The sequence below is a fragment of the Leptopilina boulardi genome, unplaced genomic scaffold (genome assembly GCF_019393585.1).
Source record: "Leptopilina boulardi isolate dan_hultmark-lab unplaced genomic scaffold, ZJU_Lbou_2.1 LbouV2_255, whole genome shotgun sequence".
NCBI classification, from domain to species: domain Eukaryota; kingdom Metazoa; phylum Arthropoda; class Insecta; order Hymenoptera; family Figitidae; genus Leptopilina; species Leptopilina boulardi.
Window position 1 is genome coordinate 360,249 of NW_026137813.1, and position 20,638 is coordinate 380,886.

A 20,638-nucleotide genomic window follows, 5' to 3' on the forward strand; every position below is an offset into this window, starting at 1 on the left:
GTTTATATAGATGAAAAAATTAATCATATCAAATTTTATACTTTTTTTGTCAAATACAAAAAAATTTATCTTCTTCTTCAAAGTAAATATTTTAATAATAATAATAATAATAATAATATATTATTTTTATTTTTAATATATTTTATAAATATATTAGATTTTTTAAATGAAAAAAAAATATGTCAAGTTGCGAACATACGATTCACAAGTAGAAAAGATTGTTTTAAATCAGACAAAGCGTTTTATTTCTTTGAGCGCATGGAAATTCAGAGACAAAAAATTTTTTTTTCGCCATTGACATGAAAAAGTGTCTTTTTTGTGCCTGTTTTAGGCAGATAAAGTAGCACTTTTTAAGGCAGTTTGGGCCAATTGCCTAAAAAAGACGTTTTTAGGCAGAAAACTGCCCTATAATACTCACTGCCTGTGCGACTAACGACTAACGACAGCTCGTATACTGAAAATTATATCCTCACCTAAATAGTACTACTTTACGTGCTTGCCACATGATATACTATTTTTCAAAAAAACACTTATTGTATAGCAAGAGTCAATTACGAGATCTACTTGAAATTGAAAATAAAATCATATAAATAAAATCAAATAAAATATTTTTCTCTTGGTAAAATTTTAATTAAACTACACCCAGAGAAATCGTTTATTTGCATTATATGAGACAAATACAATTTATTTGAATTAAAAATAAAAATATATTTGTCTCAGTGTCGAATAACTTTTTATTTGTTTCGAAATAAAAAATTTCATTTAGCACAAATAAAATTTATTTAAACCAAAAAAAAATTTATTTGAAATATATAACATTTAAATTATTAGAAACAAGTAAATATTTATTTGGCTCCGATAAAAATATATCATTTCTTCGCATGTATACCTATGTACATATAAAAAAAAATGATTTTGAGTAAATAATTTTTTTACAAGAAAAATTTTTGAATATCAATTAAATATTAAATAAAATAAATAAATATAAATATATTTATTCATTTATTTATTTATAAAAATCGAGAAATGAGTCAGTTACAGATTTTTTAAAGTGAAGCTATTATAAAAAAAAATAATAACAATGTCCCTTTTTTTCTCTTCCATTAAACCATTTTCTCATTATGTAAAACGTACAGACGTAAAGCCGATATTAAATTGTAAAATACAATGTTTCTTTTTACTATAGTATGAGATACATTATACTGACACGTATATATAGAAATAATTGAATTACTTTTTGCATATGCAGTCATGTGTATTCATGTGAGATTTAAATTATTAATATGTAAATGAGCATTTTAGCTTCAAAAAATGAAATTAATGTTATAAATGTTGAAATACACGTCATATTTATGTATACATATAAGGTGATAAATCATTATTAAATTTCATCTGTTTTTTTTTTGTAATCAAGAATTGTTACAATGTAAAATGGATAAACTGCAATATATTTATAACGAAAAATGAAAAAAAAAACATTAAAGAAAAAATTCTTTGCATAAAAAAATACAATAAATTTAATACACACAATAATATACGGAAAAAAAGGAATTGCTTACAAATGCTAACTGATGTTTGCTATTGGTTCTAACAAAATTAGTAACCACAGCTAAATTTTTTGCTATATGACAACGAAAAAGTTTGCTGTGATAAACAATATCAGTCTTAATTTTTAAAAATTTAATGTCACAATAAACTTTTTTGACCCCACAGCAAATTTTTTCGCTTTCCCTATGTTAGCTAACGTAATTTGATGTGACGGCAAATAGTTTGCTGCAACAGTGAACTTTTTCTATGCGTTTAAACATGAACTTAAAAATGATCTCCGAACGATACACGAAAAATATGTTTTTAGATTTAGAATAATGTCAAAATCTTATTGAGAAAAAAATAATAAGTGAAACATTCGAATTGTGACACTTTGCAGGGAATGGCAGCTATTTTTCGATACAGGGAGGGGAATTAGAATATAGAAAAGCAAGGTGAGGCAGGTGTCAAAATTATAAAGATATGTCATATTTCGGACGTTCTACTGAAATTCCATTGGAAATTTACATGGAAACTAACCTTAAAATTATATAATTTTCAATCAAACAAGTAATATTTTTTTTTTGAATGGAAATAATAATAATAATTAAATAAAATAAAAATAGAAAATAAAATTTAAAAAAAAAGTAAATTTGAATTTTACAAAATACACAATATTAAAAGATCTTTTTTTTTAATATAATGATAAATGTCGTGATCCTAAAGTGAATTTTGATACTTTGACACAAGATACTTGCTGTAAGTTTAATATGTTCGAACGCTATGAAGTGGAAACCTTTGACGTATTTATACCCTCTTTGGTCATTGACGCACAGAACAAGCGAGTCTCTCACGCATAAACACTACATGTATTACCTATCGAGAGGATATCTCCCCAGATGTTCACTTCAATTATATACGTCGACAGCTAATAATTACCCCGCCACTAAATTCCCCATAAAATCAAGATAATAATAAGCTTTGCAAAATATGATAATATAATATATAAAATTAAATTTATAATTTATATTGACAATTTTGTTGTTTCAATGGAACATAATCTCAAAATTATGTCAAAAGTCCAAATTAAAAGGCGAACATAACCTCAAAATTAATTAAGTCATATAGCTTTAAATCAAAGGGAGAATTTAACCTCAAAATTCAAGGTTTAACGTCAAGGTCCAAATTTTAAGATGATTTTGAGTTTGAGATTAGAACATAACCTCAAAATTTAAGAAAAATTGACTTCCATGAAGTTGGCGTCGACGCTCAGCTTCGCAAATTATTTTTCACAGAACCAAAAATATCAAATTATTTTTAAAAAGGTTTTGGGTCCTTTAACCTTCAAAAGGTTAAATTTACATTTTTGATCCTGTGAAAAACAATTTTCGGCGCTGAGCGTCGACGCCAACTTCATGGATGTAAAAATTGAAGGTCAATAACAAAATTTTTTAATGCTTAAACAATATTTTATGTATACAAAATAACAAAGAAAAAAAGAAACAAAAAATTTTCAGTGTTCAAAGTAACAAAAAAAAATTTTTTTTCAATATAAAAAAAAACAAAGTAAAATTATAAATAATTAAACTAACAAAAGTAAAAAAAAATAAGATAATGTTTTAGTGCGTATAATTACCCCAGTTGATAGATTAAAATTAATTAAGAAACAATCAAATTTCACTTTTATCAAAAGTGGTAATTTTGATAATTATTTTTATTTAATTTCAATTTATCAAACAAGAGGTTGGCGCTCGAAGCTAACGCGTAGTATTACATATCTATATAAAAAAAAGAAAAAAAAACAAAAAAAAAACCCTTATCCTCTTTGGTATTATAGGTCTCTATATAGATAAGGAATAATCATCCTTATCAGAGAATATGCGGTCAGTGGACTATATGCGAAGGAGAGGAAGCAGGACAATGCAGAATAAAGCAGGTCGAGGACGATTAATGCATGACTAAGACATTTTCGTTAAAAAAAAAAAAATTAAAAAAAAATCATAAAGACACAATTTCTGAAAAATTGTGAGAAAATTAATGGATTTATTCAATTTCAAATTGTATGGAATAATAAGTAATTCTGATTAAAACAAACAATCCCGAGAGAAAATTTCTTGAAACAAAGAAAAAAAATAACTGTTACACGATAATTAGGTTTTAATTTTTCAGAACAAACTTCTTCTTCGGTTGATCAATCACGAGTTAAACAACTACAAATAGCTATTTTTAAATTTTTAAATTACCACCTAGTATAAATTTTCTTCTTAATTAAAATTAGTGACTCAATTATTGCCGTATAAATTAATTAAATTTTTATCGCAATTTCAATTTCGTTTAATTTAACACAGTTTCTTTATTTATTTATTTATTACATTGGTAAGTTTTATTTATGGAAAATATCGATCACTTTTATTTAAAAATATTATTTGTTTGAATGAAAATTATAAATTTGATTTAAACTTAAAGGTTAGTTTGAAAATAGCCGCATGTAAATTTCCACTGGAATTCCAGTAGAACGTCCGAAATATATCATATCTTTATATATTTTTTACACCTACCTCACCCTGCTTTTCTCTATTCGATTCGTTTCCATTGTCCCAAGAAGACTAGAAACAGGAGGAATAACTCCAGTGGTGGGGGTAAGAGAGCGTTGAGGCAATGTACGGGCACATTGAAGGTGGCAAGCAGTTTGTGCAGTAGACCAAATTACGTTTCTGCGCATACTGACATGATTTCTGCTAACTTATGTTTTGTTTACCTGTTTGAAAGAAATCACGTGGAACAGAAATTTGCAATCGTTGGATAATTTTGTTGTGTGCAATGTTAAAAATTGTGATAAATAGAAAATAAATTGTAATGTAAAAATGCCTTCAAGTTGCTGTGTTATGAATTGCTCAAATAAAGGTGATAGTGGTGATAAGCACTTATTTAAATTTCCAAAGGACGAGGTAAGTTATAAATTTGAAACTCATTTAATTTATTATTATAAATAATTTTCTCATTAAAAATAGTAAATGCAAAAGTTTTACGTTTATTTAGTATCTATTGTTATATTTTACAGAAAGTGAGAGATGTTTGGATAAATGCTGTTGGTCATAACCTTAAAAACGGAACATGTGATAACAAAAATCTTTTTATTTGCAACAAGCATTTTGATTTATTATTTTCCCGGTCAGATTTACTTTTAAATAAAATTACAACATGTTATAATGTTTTGTAGCACTTTCATTTTGATTTCTTGCTTAATATTTTTAACCTCACTATCATGATGATACATTCAATATATCGTCTGCTCGGCAAACGCTCGAGAAGCATTCACACATGTATGCGCGGATGTTTCATTTTTTCACTACTGCGCAAACTACCGGAGTCCTTCATTGTCCTCCGAATTTGCTTCACCCCCACCACCGGAGTTATTCCTCCTGTTTCTAGTCTTCTTGCATTGTCCTTACTCGCCATTTGTCATAATTCTCGTCAACTACCGCACCCTGCTCTAGTGAAAATTTAGTAAATTTATTGTTAAAATTAAAAGTTACTATAAAGTTACTAAATTTTTACTAGAGCAGGGTGCGGTAGTTGACGAGAATTATGACAAAATGGCAAGTGGAGACAATGGAAACCAACTATTCTAGTTCCCCGCCATGTATCGAAAAAAAGCTACTATACCCTGTAAAGTGTCACAATTCGGATGTTCCATTATATTTATTGTCTTAAGGGATCGTTCACATATTACGTCACGCTATTTTTCATTATTTTTTAACCCCCCCCTCCCCCACGTCACACACTATTCTATACATTAGCGCCATTTTTTCTACAGGTCGTCACACATTCAACAGACCCCTCCCCCCCCTAAGCGTGTGACGTAATATGTGAACGATCCCTAACCAAAAACCTTATTTTTCGTGTATCGTTCGAATATCGTTTTAAATTAAATTTTATTCTGTGTATATTAAATTTACTGTATTTTTATCAAAAATTTGGAATACAAATAAAATAATGTACTACACCCAGAGAAAAAATTTCTTTGATTTAAAGAAACCAATTTCATTGACTTGTTTTCTTTTATTCAAAATAAAATTTTCTTTAAAACAAAAAATAGCTCCTTAGTTTCAAAGAAAATTTCTTTGATTCAAATAAATTTTCTTTAAATAAAAGAAATTTGTACATTAAATCAAAAGAATTTTAACATTCATATAGGGTCAAAGTAACATTTTATTTGAATTAAATAAAAAATTTCTCTGAAACGAAGATAATTTTTTTTTTCAATCAAAAGTCAAAATTTGACAATGAAATCTTTTTTCTGAGTATAGATGAATTATTATTGTTTGAAACAAATAAATTTTCTTTGTATCAAAGAAAAATTTGTCAAAGAAATATTGATTTCTTTGAATCAAAGAAATCTTTTTTCTGAGTGTAGATCAATTATTTTTTCATTAAAACTTAATATATTTAATTTCAAATCAAGAATGTACTAACTTTGGATAAAACAAAATTTATGTTTAAATAAAATATATTTTATCAATAAAAATTTATTATTGAATTAAACCTTTAATATATTTGACTGTATGGTAAAGATGAACGATTAAAAATTTAAAAAAATTTTTTACGCGAAAAATAAAAAAAAAATTTTGCCCAAAAATTTTTCTTTTATTTCTTAATCGACCCACTTGGAAAGATTATCCCCGAAAAGTGCCCACTGGAGGTTCTATCAGAATTCCGCCGGAACTTCCAACGTAATTCCGTCGGAATTCCATCGAAGTTCCAAAGAATTTCCGATGGGATTCCGACGAAGTTCCGACGGAATTAGGACTTTAAAAATTTTGAAAAAAAATTAATCGGAACTCCGTCGGAAGTTCCGGCGGAATTCTGATAGAACATCCAGGGGGCACTTTCCGGGGACTCTTTCTAAGTGAGGAGAAACGTAGAAAATTTTACAAATAAATTATAATAATTTGCATATAGAAAATCATTTTTTTCATCTAAATCATTGATCATAAACGTTGTGAACTTCACTGACATAATACATTATATATCTACCTTTAAAAGGTTTTTTTTTTTTTTTGACTTTTACTCATGCAGGAGTGAATATATTTCAAAGAAAATATATGGAATTTTTGTATTTGGAGAATATTTTAAAAAATTTCATATAATATACATAATGTAAAAAGTATATGCGAAATGCCCTCAATCTTTTTCTATATTTGATAGTTTGACAGAAAGATATTTCAAAATAGTTGGCATGCCATTAGGTGAGTATCTCGTTTTTCATATAGATCAAAAATGTTATTTCTATTATTTCAAAAGAAGGCGAATATAAAAGTAAAAAAAAAATTTTTTTTTATTTTTTGTCTAAACAAAAACAAATGTATGTTTATTTGTTTGAGTCCTACATAAAAGATAAACACACACGTAAAGAAAAAAGAAATATTTTCTATGTTTTAGGGTGGTGCGGTAACTTTTAAAACCAGCATCGCAATATATATATATATCACCACTTAACTTCCCCAAAATAAATAACATCGAGATTAATTAAATTCTTAATTAATATTAAAGTAGTGTATATAAGAACAATTTGTAAAAATTACAAGTATATTTTTTATTATTGATCAAAAAAAAAAAAAAAAAAAATATAGACTTATCTCTACGTAGAAATATTGCAACGTTTTCATAAACGAAAACGAAAAAATAATGAGTATTATTTTGGCTTGAAATTAAAATTATTCTGGGGTAACTAGTTTTTTTAAAGAATTAATTTCTTGAAAATTTGTGCAAATCAAAATTAAAGATAAATTGATTTGGAAAAATAATTCTAGTTTTATTTTTCGTTTTTGAAAAAGTGGCAGATTTCAGCCTCATTATCATTAGAGCATAATATTAATGAATAAAGCATGACTTTACTGGATCATGATTTCATTTTAATTGAATTAATGATTTGGAGATGGAAATAAATCAACAATTATCTAAGACAAATAATTTGTATAATGATCTCATTTTGTTAAAACATGAAAATTTTAATTAGAATCAATGTTATATCAAGAGATTGATGATAACTGTTACGATCAAATATATTAATTCATCGCTAATCTAATAAATAATTATTGATTTTAAATAAAATAAAATTTTTAAAAAACTTAATAATTTAATAAAATTTAATAATAATTTAATTAAATTTTAATAAATAAAATTTAATTTAATAAAAATTTAATAAAAATTAATTTTATTCTTTTTAAATACAGAAAAATTAAATTAAATGAAAAAATAAATAAAATGAATAACATAATACCTAATTGAAAAAAATTTTTAACACTGCTTCAACAAATGCTAAATTATTTGAAAAAAACAACCTATAACTTTATAAATCAAACAAATATTTGTAATTACTTTTTTTTATTAATTAATTAATTTTTCAAAATTCAATAAATTTTATATATAAAGTAAATTTCATTTGTGAATTTACACAAGAACATGAATTTTATATGCATTTCATTTCCTCATTTATGATCGTAATTTCCCAGTTAGTACTATTCAAACGAAATTAAATTTAAAAAAAAAACTTTTTGAAATTACAAACTCTCATTATAACAATATTGATCCAAATGAAACTTCCATTTTTTCTAAAAAGAAAAAGGTAAAAAAAAACTTTGTAAGCCAAATATACCATAAAAATAAGAGAAGCCTAAAAAAAAGTAAATAAAAAAAAAAAAAAAACTAGTTAAAAAACCTACGGATCATTTTCCGGTGAAATAAAAAAATTCCATTTCCGAGTTATTGTCATATACGAACCCTACTTTTCCTGGCTAATGATTGAGCTAAAAAAAAATAATAGTGGAAAAGTAAAACGAAAAAGACACAGTTTCTACGTCAAATGTAAAAATTCGCCAATTAACTTTTCGCAAAAAAAAACAAAACATTTTTTTTAATACAAAAAATAATTTTATTCAATAAAAAAAAACCATTTTTTTTAAATAAAAAAATTATTAAAAATTTTTAATTAGAAAAATAGTTAATCTTTAAGTTTTTTTTTATTGAAATTTAAATTAATATTTAATAAAAAAAAAAATTAATTATTTTGTATTTAAAAAAAATGTTTTAAAGTTTTTATTTTAATATTTTTAAATTTTAATTTGAAATTAATTTTCATTTATAGTAGGGAAAAAATAGAAACTTTGAAATTACAGCTTCATTACAATCGATTCAATAAAATACAGTTACAATGTTAATGATTGTACACTTAATTATCATATATACATGAGCACAATTTAATACACTCAAACGAGTTGTAAATGAATATACAAAAAAAAATAATGTTAATTGTAATTTCAATAATTATTCCTCACGCGACATTTGCATGATAATATATACATGAACTGATACCATTATATTGATCAACAATATAAATTAGAATCCAGAAATTAGCACAAAAATGAAAACTCACATATTTTTTTGTTATTTAATTTCAATCCAAAAACAAAAATCGAAGATAAATATTTGTGTCAAATATAAAATAAAACTAATTTTTAATTAAAAATTTCCCATTTTAGTGACAATTAACGATTATAAAAATTTTTTAAAAAAAAACTATATTTCAAGTATATTTGTTGTCAATAAAATAAAACCTTAAAAATGTGATAAATATACTCAAGTCACTTTATTATCACCAAACACTCCGAAAAAAAAAAAAAAAAAAAAAAATCTCCTCGTAATCCTCTTTGTAGCCTCATAAAATTTTAAGACATTCCTAAATTTTGGAAATAGAAATCGTAATTTTCCATATTAAGATAGGAGTTCATTTCAGATATTTTAGATTCGTTCTCCCGAATATTCCACGGGGAATAAAATATCAGAAAGTGTTGAAAAAATGAAAAAAAAACAAAAATTCTTATTACATTTCACATTATTTTTAAATAAAGGTAAAAAATGGTCTATTTATTATTTTCTATTGTTTTAATTGTTAAATAGTAAATAAAAATTTTTCGCAATAAAAAATTCTATGAATAAATAATATAATAATAATTTAAATAATAAATAAAAAAATAAAAAAACATCTCTTTTTAGACAAAAAAAATTTATAATTTTCCGTAAATAATAATAAAATTTTGTTTTCTGTATCTGAAAATAATTGAATAATTTTATTAAATGTTTAATGTACTTTTTTATTTTTCATTGATGCTGTAATTTTTACCAAAAATTTATAGACCAAAAAAATTATTTCGTTCATTTGAATATACAAAAATTTCAGAAAAATAAATTCACAACGTTTATAATCGACAAATTTTTAAAGAAAGTTTTTTTTTTATTGAAAAATTCTATAAATTTTAATTTAAAAATTATTTCTTTCAATGTTTATTGATCAATAAATTGTAAAAAGCATTTTTTTAGATAAAAATTTTTATAATTTTCCTTCTTAAAATAAATTTATTTTCTAATCGTTTATTAAAAACAAATTAATAATAATAATAAAAATAAAGATCGTAAAAAAAATTTTTTTTTTTAATTTTTATTATTTGATTCAAATACCTACTCGATTACTTGACTATTATCAAATAAATATTTATTTGTATCAAATAATTATTATTCGAGTCAATTAAATGGGTATTTCTTTCAAATACAGAAATTATTGGTTGAAATACAATTTATTTAATTCAAATAAAAATTAATTGGTTTAAGTAAATATTTAATTGATACTAGTCTTGTGATCGAGTATTTGAATCAAATAATTTTTTTTTCAGTATTAAATTCACTTTTAGGTTATGTTAAAATAACTAAAATTTCTGGTACCTAATTCAATTAGTCAAAATTAACTATATTTTTCATTTTATTTTTCCACTTTAAAATTAATAAATTTTTAATAATAATCAATTTTTTTTTTTTTTTTTTTTTTTTGCTAATTGTAGAAGCAAAAAGTCAATCAAGATTTTACCAAAAAATTTGTTATTTTTAACTAATTCAGAATTACAGAGTGTAGTTTTACGTTTTCAATTTGGATTAAAATGTATTTATTCGAAAATTATTTAAGTATAGAGTAATGAATGTAAAACGAGGAAATAAAATGAACAATTTAAGTAATACGTTTCAATTCTAAAGGAAAAGTATATATCAACACAGAGTGAAGTTTTCACATAAAGAAGTTTAAACTTTATATAGAAAAGGACATGAAACTTTATTACAAAATATATACTCAACTTTATAAAATAAGTCTATACCAAACTTTAAAAATACGTTCAACTTTGAGAAAACGAAACTTTATATAGAAAAATCCTTTTACTAAAATTGAACCAAAAAACAATCACAAAAAAAAAACTAAAAAAAAAAAAGATAACTAACAAAGAATAACTAAAAAAAGACAACGAAAAAAATAACCAAAGAATTACACTCAGAAAAAGAGGTATATATATTTGTCTCACAGCCTAATAAATATTTATTTGATTTAAATAAAAAAAATTTTATTTACGCCAAATAAATGAGCTATATAGTAGGCTGTGAGACAAAAATATATGTTTATTTAACTCAAATATATTATATTTATTTCAAATAAAACATTTCTTTGGTGTATAAAAAAGAAAAAGAAACGAATAAATAATAACTAAATAAGTAATAAATTATTAATTTTATTTTTAAAAAATCCTTTTAAATCAGTTTGTACAATTGTCACCTGATTCAAAAATATAAAAAAAAAACTCCATATATTGTATATAATTAAAAAAAAAAAACCTACGAAGAAAAAGTAAGTTGCGCAAAAGAGTATTTCAAAATAAAAAAGTAAAATAAAAGCTTTCATGAAAATCCCCTTTTATGGGAGTGTGGACAATTTTATTTTTTTTTTTAAATTCACCCATTGTGAAAATATTAGATTCGAAAAGAAAATAAAAAAAATATCCATTTCTTGAAAAAAAAAAATTTTGAAGATGCTTATTATTTTCAAAATAATTTAATTATAAAAAATAAATTAATAATCATATAATAAAATTTTATTCTTCCATGAATAAAATTATGAATTAATTAAATATTTATTTATATTATTAATAATAATATAATTATTTATTATTATTATTGTAAAATTATTTTTTCCATTTTGGTAAATTGTAAAAAAGTCGAAAAATAAATAAAATAAATTCTCTTTTAATTTTTATTTATATATTCCCTAAAATATTTTTCACTTCACTATATTCATATATTATTTTTAATTTTTCTTTAACGATATTTTGAAAAACGCGAATTGTTAATTTATTCCCTTTTATGCAAAATGTCAAATAGATGAGGGGCTTTCACAGAAAGAGGAAACATATTGTAATGGAAGTTTTACTCCTTAATTTAGTTTCTTGTTAACGATTTTCTGTGCTCAATTTCCGGTAGTTGAAACTTAAAAGCAAGCTGTCACTCTTCAGTAAATGAATGCTCACGAAAATGTTTAATATTCTTTAAAAAAAAAAAAAAAAAGAAAAAATTAACCATATTGGAGGATCAAAAGTTAATGAATATCAAAATTAAGGACTTCAAAAAAATAAAATAAAGAAAATAAAATATAAAGAATGAAAAAAAAGAATAAAAAATTAAAGAGATAAATTATATGTAAAGTTTCCCCTCTTGAAGATATAAAAAACTTATTTTTTCTCCATCTCGGATATAATTTCTTTCCGCGCAAAAGAAGAAGATAATAGAAAATGAGCGAGATGTATATCCTTGATGTCAAAGGTAGTAATCCAACATTTCAAGTGCGAGAAAGATATCATTTCAAAGTTTATTTTTTCACAAAATGAACATTCTTTTATTCATTTGCCCGATTATAAGCTTATCGCATCTTATTCCTCAATTATAATGCAAAAAAAAAAATAAAATAAATTGTACCTCAAGTTCTGAACGTTAAAATGAACTAAAATTTTTAAAATTACTATACTGCAGTGAAAAAAAAAACTATATTAAAATTATTTTCTAATATAAAAAAAACCAATAATTATAAATTAATTTATAATTACAATTAAAAATGTACTAAATAAATTTCAACGTTTAGAAAATTTAATTTTTTTTTTTTTCTATTCATCAAAAGAAAAAAAGTGGAAAATCTGATATAATCTTGAAATCAAAAAAGAAATCCATTTCTTAAGACATGCAATTTTTTAAAATGTCAAACTTTCTCGTTAAGCCCAAACCACATCTCGGTGTATAATTTCGTTTCCGTTGATCGAGAACGACAATCTTTTAAAACTGACAGAAAAAAGAAGGAAAATCACTTGTGCAAAGTAATATAAAAAGGTGCACTCACCATTTCCATGAAAAATGACAAAATCCATCATCTCCTTTAGAAAGATGAATTTTCACACAGCTTCTAAATATATTCCTTCTAGTGTTCAAATTTCATTCCTGTAAATGACCATCAAAATTAAACACAAATCATTATTTCCCATTATTATTTATAGTAATAACTATATTTAATAATCCCTATTATTATTTAAATCAGTCAAAAAATTCTCATTGAAAATTCACACAATTGTTTTAGTTTAGAATTTAAAAAAAAAAAACCACACAAATAATCACAGTACACGATTTTTATTGTATCAAATTCTTTTTTTTTTGTTAAAAAAAAAAACAAAAAACAATTTCTATTTTTTCACACAAATCTGATGAATCTTTTTTTTTCCAATCATTTTTTTCGACAACATTGAAATACACAAATTTCCTGGGGAAACGTTGAAAGAAGCAAGTTTTCCGGCGCTGCTGCTACAGGTGTTCGCCGAGACCAAAGAACGCGCTATTTGAATTAAACACAAATGTGTTCTTTTAAGGGAATTTTTCATAATTTCTTTTTCATAACATTTCGAAAAAAAATAAACACTTCCGGCGTTAAATTTTTAATAGTTTTTTATTTTTCTTTTTTTTTCCTTTCCTTTTTCATTAATATCCCTTTTTTTCAGTTCCTGAACTCCTGTTTTTTTTGGGGGGGGGAGGGGGGTTATATTTTTTTAACGAATTTTATGGAAAGAATTGTTTTTTTCCTTCTTCTTCTAATTAAACGACGCTCGAGATGGTAAAATTGTATTTGGCGGTTCGTTCAAAAATATGGGATTTACGCGCAGAATTAATGGTGCGCATCAAAACTTGTAGAGAGGAGTCGAGCTCGACGTTCGTCGTACGACTAGACTGGGACGACGTTCTTGCCGTTGACCCGGAGCTTTAATGCGGCGCTTGCGCTGCACCTCCAAATTATAGCCCTATCTGGAAAACCATCCCACCTATATATGATGTAACTTATCGTGACGCCCTGCGTCGGTATTCCTCTTGTCTATCACACGTTACAGATGTATGTACTCTTACTTTAGTTTTGCATATTACGCGCGCGGCATACGACGACCCACACTCTCTCTATATATGTGTATATATGTATATATACGAGTCGATTAATGCCTCTCTTTAGTTTACTTTGTAAACGCAAAATAGAGAACTTTTCTATTACACCTTGTTCTCCCTTTCAAACAAGACTTTTTTCAAAAAAAAAAAAAAAAAAAAACTACTGTTTTAATTTAAAAATACCGTACATTTTGAAAAAAAAAATCAAATCTATCTGTTTTTTTCGAAATAAAAAAGAAAAAAAAATCATCCTTAGGGTATCTAGTAGATGGGTAATTTAATGGGGATTCCTCATCGGAAAAAATAAATTTTTTCGATTTTTTTTTTACATTTTTGCTATCCTTAATGTATCTAGAATGCAGGTTTAAAATTTTATGACAGAATTTACCTTCCATCAAAAGTTATAGCACAATATATGTACATATACCGTATATAATCAAATAACGGAAAAAACCTTAAATGCGAAGGAGCATGAATATTCCCCAACCCAGGTGAAAAAGTTCCCGGTAGTGACTACCGGTAGTCATTACCGCTCCCGCTACCGGAATATTCACTACCGATAGTCACTAGCGGTAATATTTCCTAGACTACCGCTAGCCACTACCGGTAGGCACTACCGGTAATTTTTCCGGTACTACAGGTAGTCACTACCGGTAATTTTTTCGTTACTACCGGTAGTCACTATCGGTAATTTTTCCGGGACTACCGGTAGTCACTATCGGTAATTTTTCCGGGAGTTACAATCAAAATTTGCTATTTGGTAATAAATTTTGATTGTAATTCCTGGAAAAATTACCAGTAATAACTACCGGTAGCCCCGGAATATTACCGATAGTGACTACCGGTAGTAACGAAAAAATTACCGGTAGTGACTACCAGTAGTACCGGAAAAATTACCGGTAGTAACTACCGGTAGTACTGGCAAAATTACCGGTAGTCATTACCGGTAATTTTTCCGGGAGTTAAAATCAAAATTTGCTATTTGGTAATAAATTTTGATTGTAATTCCTGGAAAAATTACCGGTAATAACTACCGGTAGCCCCGGAAAAATTACCGATAGTGACTACGGTTAGTAACGAAAAAATTACCGGTAGTGACTACCGGTAGTACCGGAAAAATTACCGGTAGTACCGGAAGAATTACCGGTAGTCCCGGAAAAATTACCGGTAATTTTTCCGGGAGTTACAATCAAAATTTGTTATTTGGTAATAAATTTTGATTGTAATTCCTGGAAAAATTACCGGTAATGACTACCGGTAGTCCCGGAAATATTACCGGTAGTACCATAAGAATTACCGGTAGTGACTACCGGTAGTCCCGGAAAAATTACCGGTAGTGGCTACCGGTAATGTAGGAAAAATTACCGGTCTTGACTACCGGTAGTGAATATTCCGGGAGCGGGAGCGGTAATGACTACCGGTAGTCCGAACTGTTATTTAACCGAAACGCATAGAATTGTCATTTAACCGACCAGACATTTAACAGAATTGTCACTTAACCACCTCCTCCAGAAAGTTAGCGTCGTTGTTCAGCGCCGAAAATTATTTTTCACAAGACCAAAAATGTCAAATTATTTTTTTTTATGATTTTAAGTCCAAATAATACCTTAAGAAATATTTTTTAAGATATTATGTGGACCCAACACTTTTTTAAAAATGATTTGATATTATTGATCCCGTGAAAAATAATTTTGGACGCTGAACGACGACACCAACTTCATGGAGGTACTTAACCAACCTGACATGTAACAGAATTGTCATTTGACCGACTTTTTTCGATGCGAATTTCAAAATTAACTAATCGCAATTTGAATGATATTTTTTAATTGGACAATTTTGAAATTCGCGCCGAAAATAGTTAGTCAAGTGACAATTTTGTTATATGTTAAATTGATTAAGTTACAATTCTGCTAAATGTCAAGTCGGTTCAGTGACAATTCTGTTACATGTCAGGTACTTCCCTTGCAAATCTTTCTGGTCTATTTATTTCTTGTTCTTGCAAGAGTCTCCCTCGCTTCCTCGAGGGCTGACCGAAAGACTCTGTATACTCCTGTACCGACGACATGTTTTTTATTCCCCTTATCACCGTACTTCTTCTTCGCATAAGAAACAGCTGGGACTTCTCTTACAGTCTACGAACTTGTGATCAGCTTTGCCGCAATTAAAACACGCAGCTTATCTGTCAGCCGCCTTACAAGCTTTTCTCATGTGGCCATAATTAAGGCATCGATGACATCTAGTATAACTATCACTCTTTTCTTTACCGGGCACGACATAAAGATACTTGTAAACGTCCCCACTTTTGAGTATATTCAGAATCGGACAGAAATTCCACATATTTTGATTGAATTTTTTCATAGAATATTTCAAACACTTCCAATCATTTGTAAATTCTCAATGAGCAAACCCAATCAAAATCAATGGAATCTCTGTCCGATTCTGAATATACTCAGAAACAGTGAGGTGTATAAGCGCCTTAAAACCTATGTTTATAGGTTATACCTGCGTCCTAGCTTTTCCAGCACTTTTTCTTCCTGGATATAGCAATCTCAGTCGCGGATCTCCAATGTGACCCTCTGATCCACCGTGTGCACTTCCCAATGCTTCCAACCGCTTTGGTGACATCCGTTTTGGATGAATTCCAACAAGAAGTACATCCTTGTCGGAGACTCCTCTGATTTTGATCAGATCTCTCTTTAGACCAACGCAGAATAGAAACGTAACCGGAATCGTAACCGCAAACGCAACTGAAATAATGAGTTAGAGAAGGATCTAATCTATCCTTCTCTAACTCATTCTTCCGGTTGCGTTTGCAATTCCGATTTCGGTTACATTTCTATTCAGACCTTTTCTTAGGCTGGTTCCAGAATGGGGCCAAACGCAACGCAGACCATTTGCTTAGCATTGTGATGCGTCGCGACTGCGTTGCGTTTGGCTCCATTCTGGAACCAGCCTTATAGACCTTGCACACACGACCTGCGTGTGACTGACGTCCGGATTCACTCCCCTACGAAGTTTGCTCAATACGTTGGCATACGTCTTTCTAATTGCAACTCGGATCACTCACATGTGGTGCTTCTTCTTCTTCTTCGCTCCGGCGTTAATCCTCTATAGACTGCTAGAGCTTCTTCTCCGCTTTTTGACTATGCGCCAAAGCTACTTCTCATGGATATACTCTCTTTTCTTGTTCCAGTCCTAGTTTGCTTTTGCAAAGCCTATAGCGCCACCAAAACGATTGTCTCCGTTATCAGCTAGGGCATGTTTTGCCTTCGCCTCATTAACAAGATCCTGAAGAGTCTTTTGTCCATTCTTAACAGTCCTAATGACGTTTTTCTGAACTTCGCAAAATTTTATCATCTTTGTGATCTCTTCTTCGATCCTTTGAAAACATTCAGTCTCTTCCTGCCTAAGCTTCATGCATTTATCGCGTTTCTCCTCGATTGCCTGGTTAGTCTATGTCAGGACGAATCAAACTTCTTTCACTACTAACACTAGAAAAGCTCAAAACGCTTCCTCTACTACTTCCATCTCTTTCCACAATGATTTGTGGAACCCACAGAAACTGAACACCCCTGTGGTCTTTACCCGAATTTTTTTTCCATTTTTTTTTAAATCTCCTTATCTCACATCTTGTTTTCATATACCGTTTGTCCGTTTAATGAAAAGCCCCGCCACCATGACAAGGTCAACAAAAAATATACATGATTTTTAGTAGTGGACATCGATCGACGGAGACTAAAATATATCGAAAAATAGTAAATTTCGGTTTTTTGTGGGAAATTATTTTAAGATTAGAAAAATTTTTCTTTAAAAAATATTTAATTTATGGCTTCTAACTCTTATCTATAAAACAAGTTCTCTATTCCGAATCGAAACATGAAATATCACCCTTTGTTTTCTCTTTTTTTAATGAAACTTTGTATCCAACGATTATATTGAGGTCGCTGATTACGAAATTGAAGTCAGTTTTCAAAAAGTCAGATGCAGTGGTGGATAGTTACAAAATTTTAAGCAAAATATGTTATTATTCTTGGTTGAAATATTCTTAATACACTCTCTAAATCTGAATTAGCGACTATTCGCTATGAATTAGTGACTATTCGCTTATTTTTAGCGCAGAGTATGCAGCTGGGAATAAGTGAATAGTCGCTGATTCAAATTTAGAGAGCAGTGATCTTAAAATTATAGAGCAGAAATATTACGTTTATGAATTTGCAGAGGTACAATAATTCTGAATCCGAATCTATGAGGTCTGTTTAATATAACCCCGTCAGATCAGGATTTTAACATAACCTCAAAAAACCCTTAAATTGAACTACACAGACAGCATAACAATTTTTTATGATCTGCGGAGTTGACCATGTTTCCTAAATGTTTTTGGAATTCCTGAATCCGAATCTGTGACCCATTTAAAGCCATCACTTAAGTATTCTGTTATAACCTTAACAAAATAAGTTTCTAATGTGTTTTTTTTTGAGGTTATGGCAGTATCCTGAAGTGATGGGATTAGATGGACTTCGGATTTGAATTCAGGGACCTCATTATAATAGTTTACATGGTCAGACCCCCAGATCAGAGAGAAAATTTGTTTGCAGTTTTTATTATCAATAAAATGCTTTTGTATCCAAAAAAAAAAATGAGAAGATTTTTCAATTCTTGCGCGTGTCTAGTTATAACTTGGCCCATTTGAAAACTATTAGAAAGAAATTTTTAATCGCTTACGAATAAACAAAACTCTCCAACGTTGTTTAATCAGAGCCCGGATTAGTTGGCTCTTTTGAAAACTAAATTTATTTTTATCTTTTATACAAAAGGAGATGAAAAGACCAATAAAATATATCTGATTGGCGTACATCACATCACTATATATATATACTATACTCCACAGTGCATGATACTTCATCAATATTGGAAATATTGCAGCAATAAATTGTGCTATAGAGGGCGGAAAGGGATGAAGAAGTCTAGTACACATTGGGTCACATCACAAATTCAAAAAAAAAAAAACGGGATGCATAAATATTCCCCACATTGGGGATGAGAATGTCAGAATTTTTTGTAATGTCGAATTAAAAATTATCCGGACGTATGATTAAGTTCTAAAATTAATTTGTTAAAATTTTTATTTGACAAAATTTCATTGCCTAAAATTTACTTTAAGCCGAATTTAAATTTGACAAAATTATTATTTGTTCGAATTTTTATTAGACAGAATAGTTATTTAAAAGAATTTTTATTTTACAGAAAGAATTCTTTTCTAGTCGAATTATGATTTGATTAAATTTACATTTTACAAAATATTTAAAATGCCGAATTTTTATTTTACAAAATTTTCATTTGTTCAAATAAATATCTGGCAGAAAAATTCTATTAAATCAGAATTAAGTTAAATAAAAATTTTTCGATTTAAAAATTTGGCTCATTAAAAAAGCCACTTTATAAAAATTATGTCAAATAAAAATTTAATAAATAATTATTAATTCGACACCATAAAAATTCTTACAAATCTAATATGAAAAATATTCATGCGTCCAGAAAAAAAGTAAAAGTTGAAAAAGTTTTTTCGATATATTTACAATATTGGACAAACTGTCAGAATTCTATAGGGAGCTAATGAAAATTACATTTAAAAAAACACAATATCTCTAATAATTAAAAAAAAAAATATGAATAAAGTTTTCTTTTTGGCTCGAATTCAAACGCATATAAATAAGTTTGAAAAAACGAAATTTCAAATTTCCTATAGCATGACATTCAAGTATACACTCATATGTATTTGATCCATGAGAATATGAAACTTTTAACGACAGATGAGAGAGAAATACGAGTGACATTAAAGTAGATTTCTAATTATTATTTCGAGAACTCAAAGACATTTTCACCAATTATGATGACAAATTGAATGTATTTTTAATTTTTTCAGGTCAACAAGTCAAGTTTTTTTGATGAGCTTTAAAACATTAAAAAAATACATAAAAAGAAAAAATAAATATATATGATTAAAAATAAAATTTATTTTAGTCTTTTTTTTCACTTAATTAAAGAAAAACATGGTATTTCAATTATTGGATTTTAATTTAAAAATAATTCTCACTAGCGTGTAAGTTACATTAATTCAATATGTGATATTTTTCACTAGTTTTGTTCATGTCAATCCTTTTTTTATTTAATTATTTATTTGAAGTGACAATTGAAGTAAAATTTTTTTTGTCCATTTTCTAAATGTAACAAAAGTCAATTTTGCACGTACGAATTCCAGATCCGTCCGAACTGATTTCAAATTAAACTACTTGTGCCTTTCGAATCTAAAACGAATCGATTTCTCCTATTTTCAATTAAAATTTACAAAAAACAAATTTCTAAAAAAAAACTTTTATCTTTTTTTTTTGGAATTGTTAATTAAAAAAATTGAATTATACAATTAGTGTTTGAATAATTATTTCACTTTATAGTGTAAATAATAGTGTGATTTTCAATAATTGAGGCACAACAAATTATTATATTAACACACTATTATCTTCAAATTCGTTTAGATAGAAATTGTATATTTTGAATCTCAATATTATAATTATTATCAAACTATATAATTGTTATTATATTCTAAAATAAAAATTTCTTTCTAAAAAGCAACAATATTTGTTACATTAAAAGTTATTAAAAAAAAATTAAAAATCTAATTACTAATTTAATCACAGTTACAAAATTGTAAACTCAATCAACTATTTCTTTTAAAATCAATAGTTGTCTGAAGGAGACCAATATTATTTTC

The 20,638-nt window shown here is 27.0% G+C and overlaps 2 protein-coding genes across 4 annotated transcripts in view; one reads left to right on the forward strand and one right to left on the reverse strand.

The window, feature by feature from the left end:
* Positions 1–20,638, reverse strand: part of LOC127280826 (5-hydroxytryptamine receptor 1-like) — a 262,830-nt gene that overhangs the window by 230,374 nt on the left and 11,818 nt on the right. Inside the window, exon 2 of one of the 3 annotated variants that reach the window (XM_051304103.1) lies at positions 12,788–12,885. The exons of 1 other annotated variant lie outside the window; for it this stretch is intronic. The gene's annotated coding sequence lies outside the window, so the exon portion shown is untranslated. Of the gene's footprint in view, positions 1–12,787; positions 13,672–20,638 lie in introns of those variants that run through there. One more of the 3 variants, XM_051304102.1, reaches the window with a different exon arrangement.
* LOC127280830 (52 kDa repressor of the inhibitor of the protein kinase-like) lies at positions 4,211–4,755 on the forward strand. Its single transcript, XM_051304113.1, has 2 exons — positions 4,211–4,475; positions 4,589–4,755. The coding sequence occupies exons 1-2, from the start codon at positions 4,392–4,394 to the stop codon at positions 4,745–4,747; spliced, it is 243 nt and encodes an 80-aa protein (XP_051160070.1). The 5' UTR covers positions 4,211–4,391; the 3' UTR covers positions 4,748–4,755.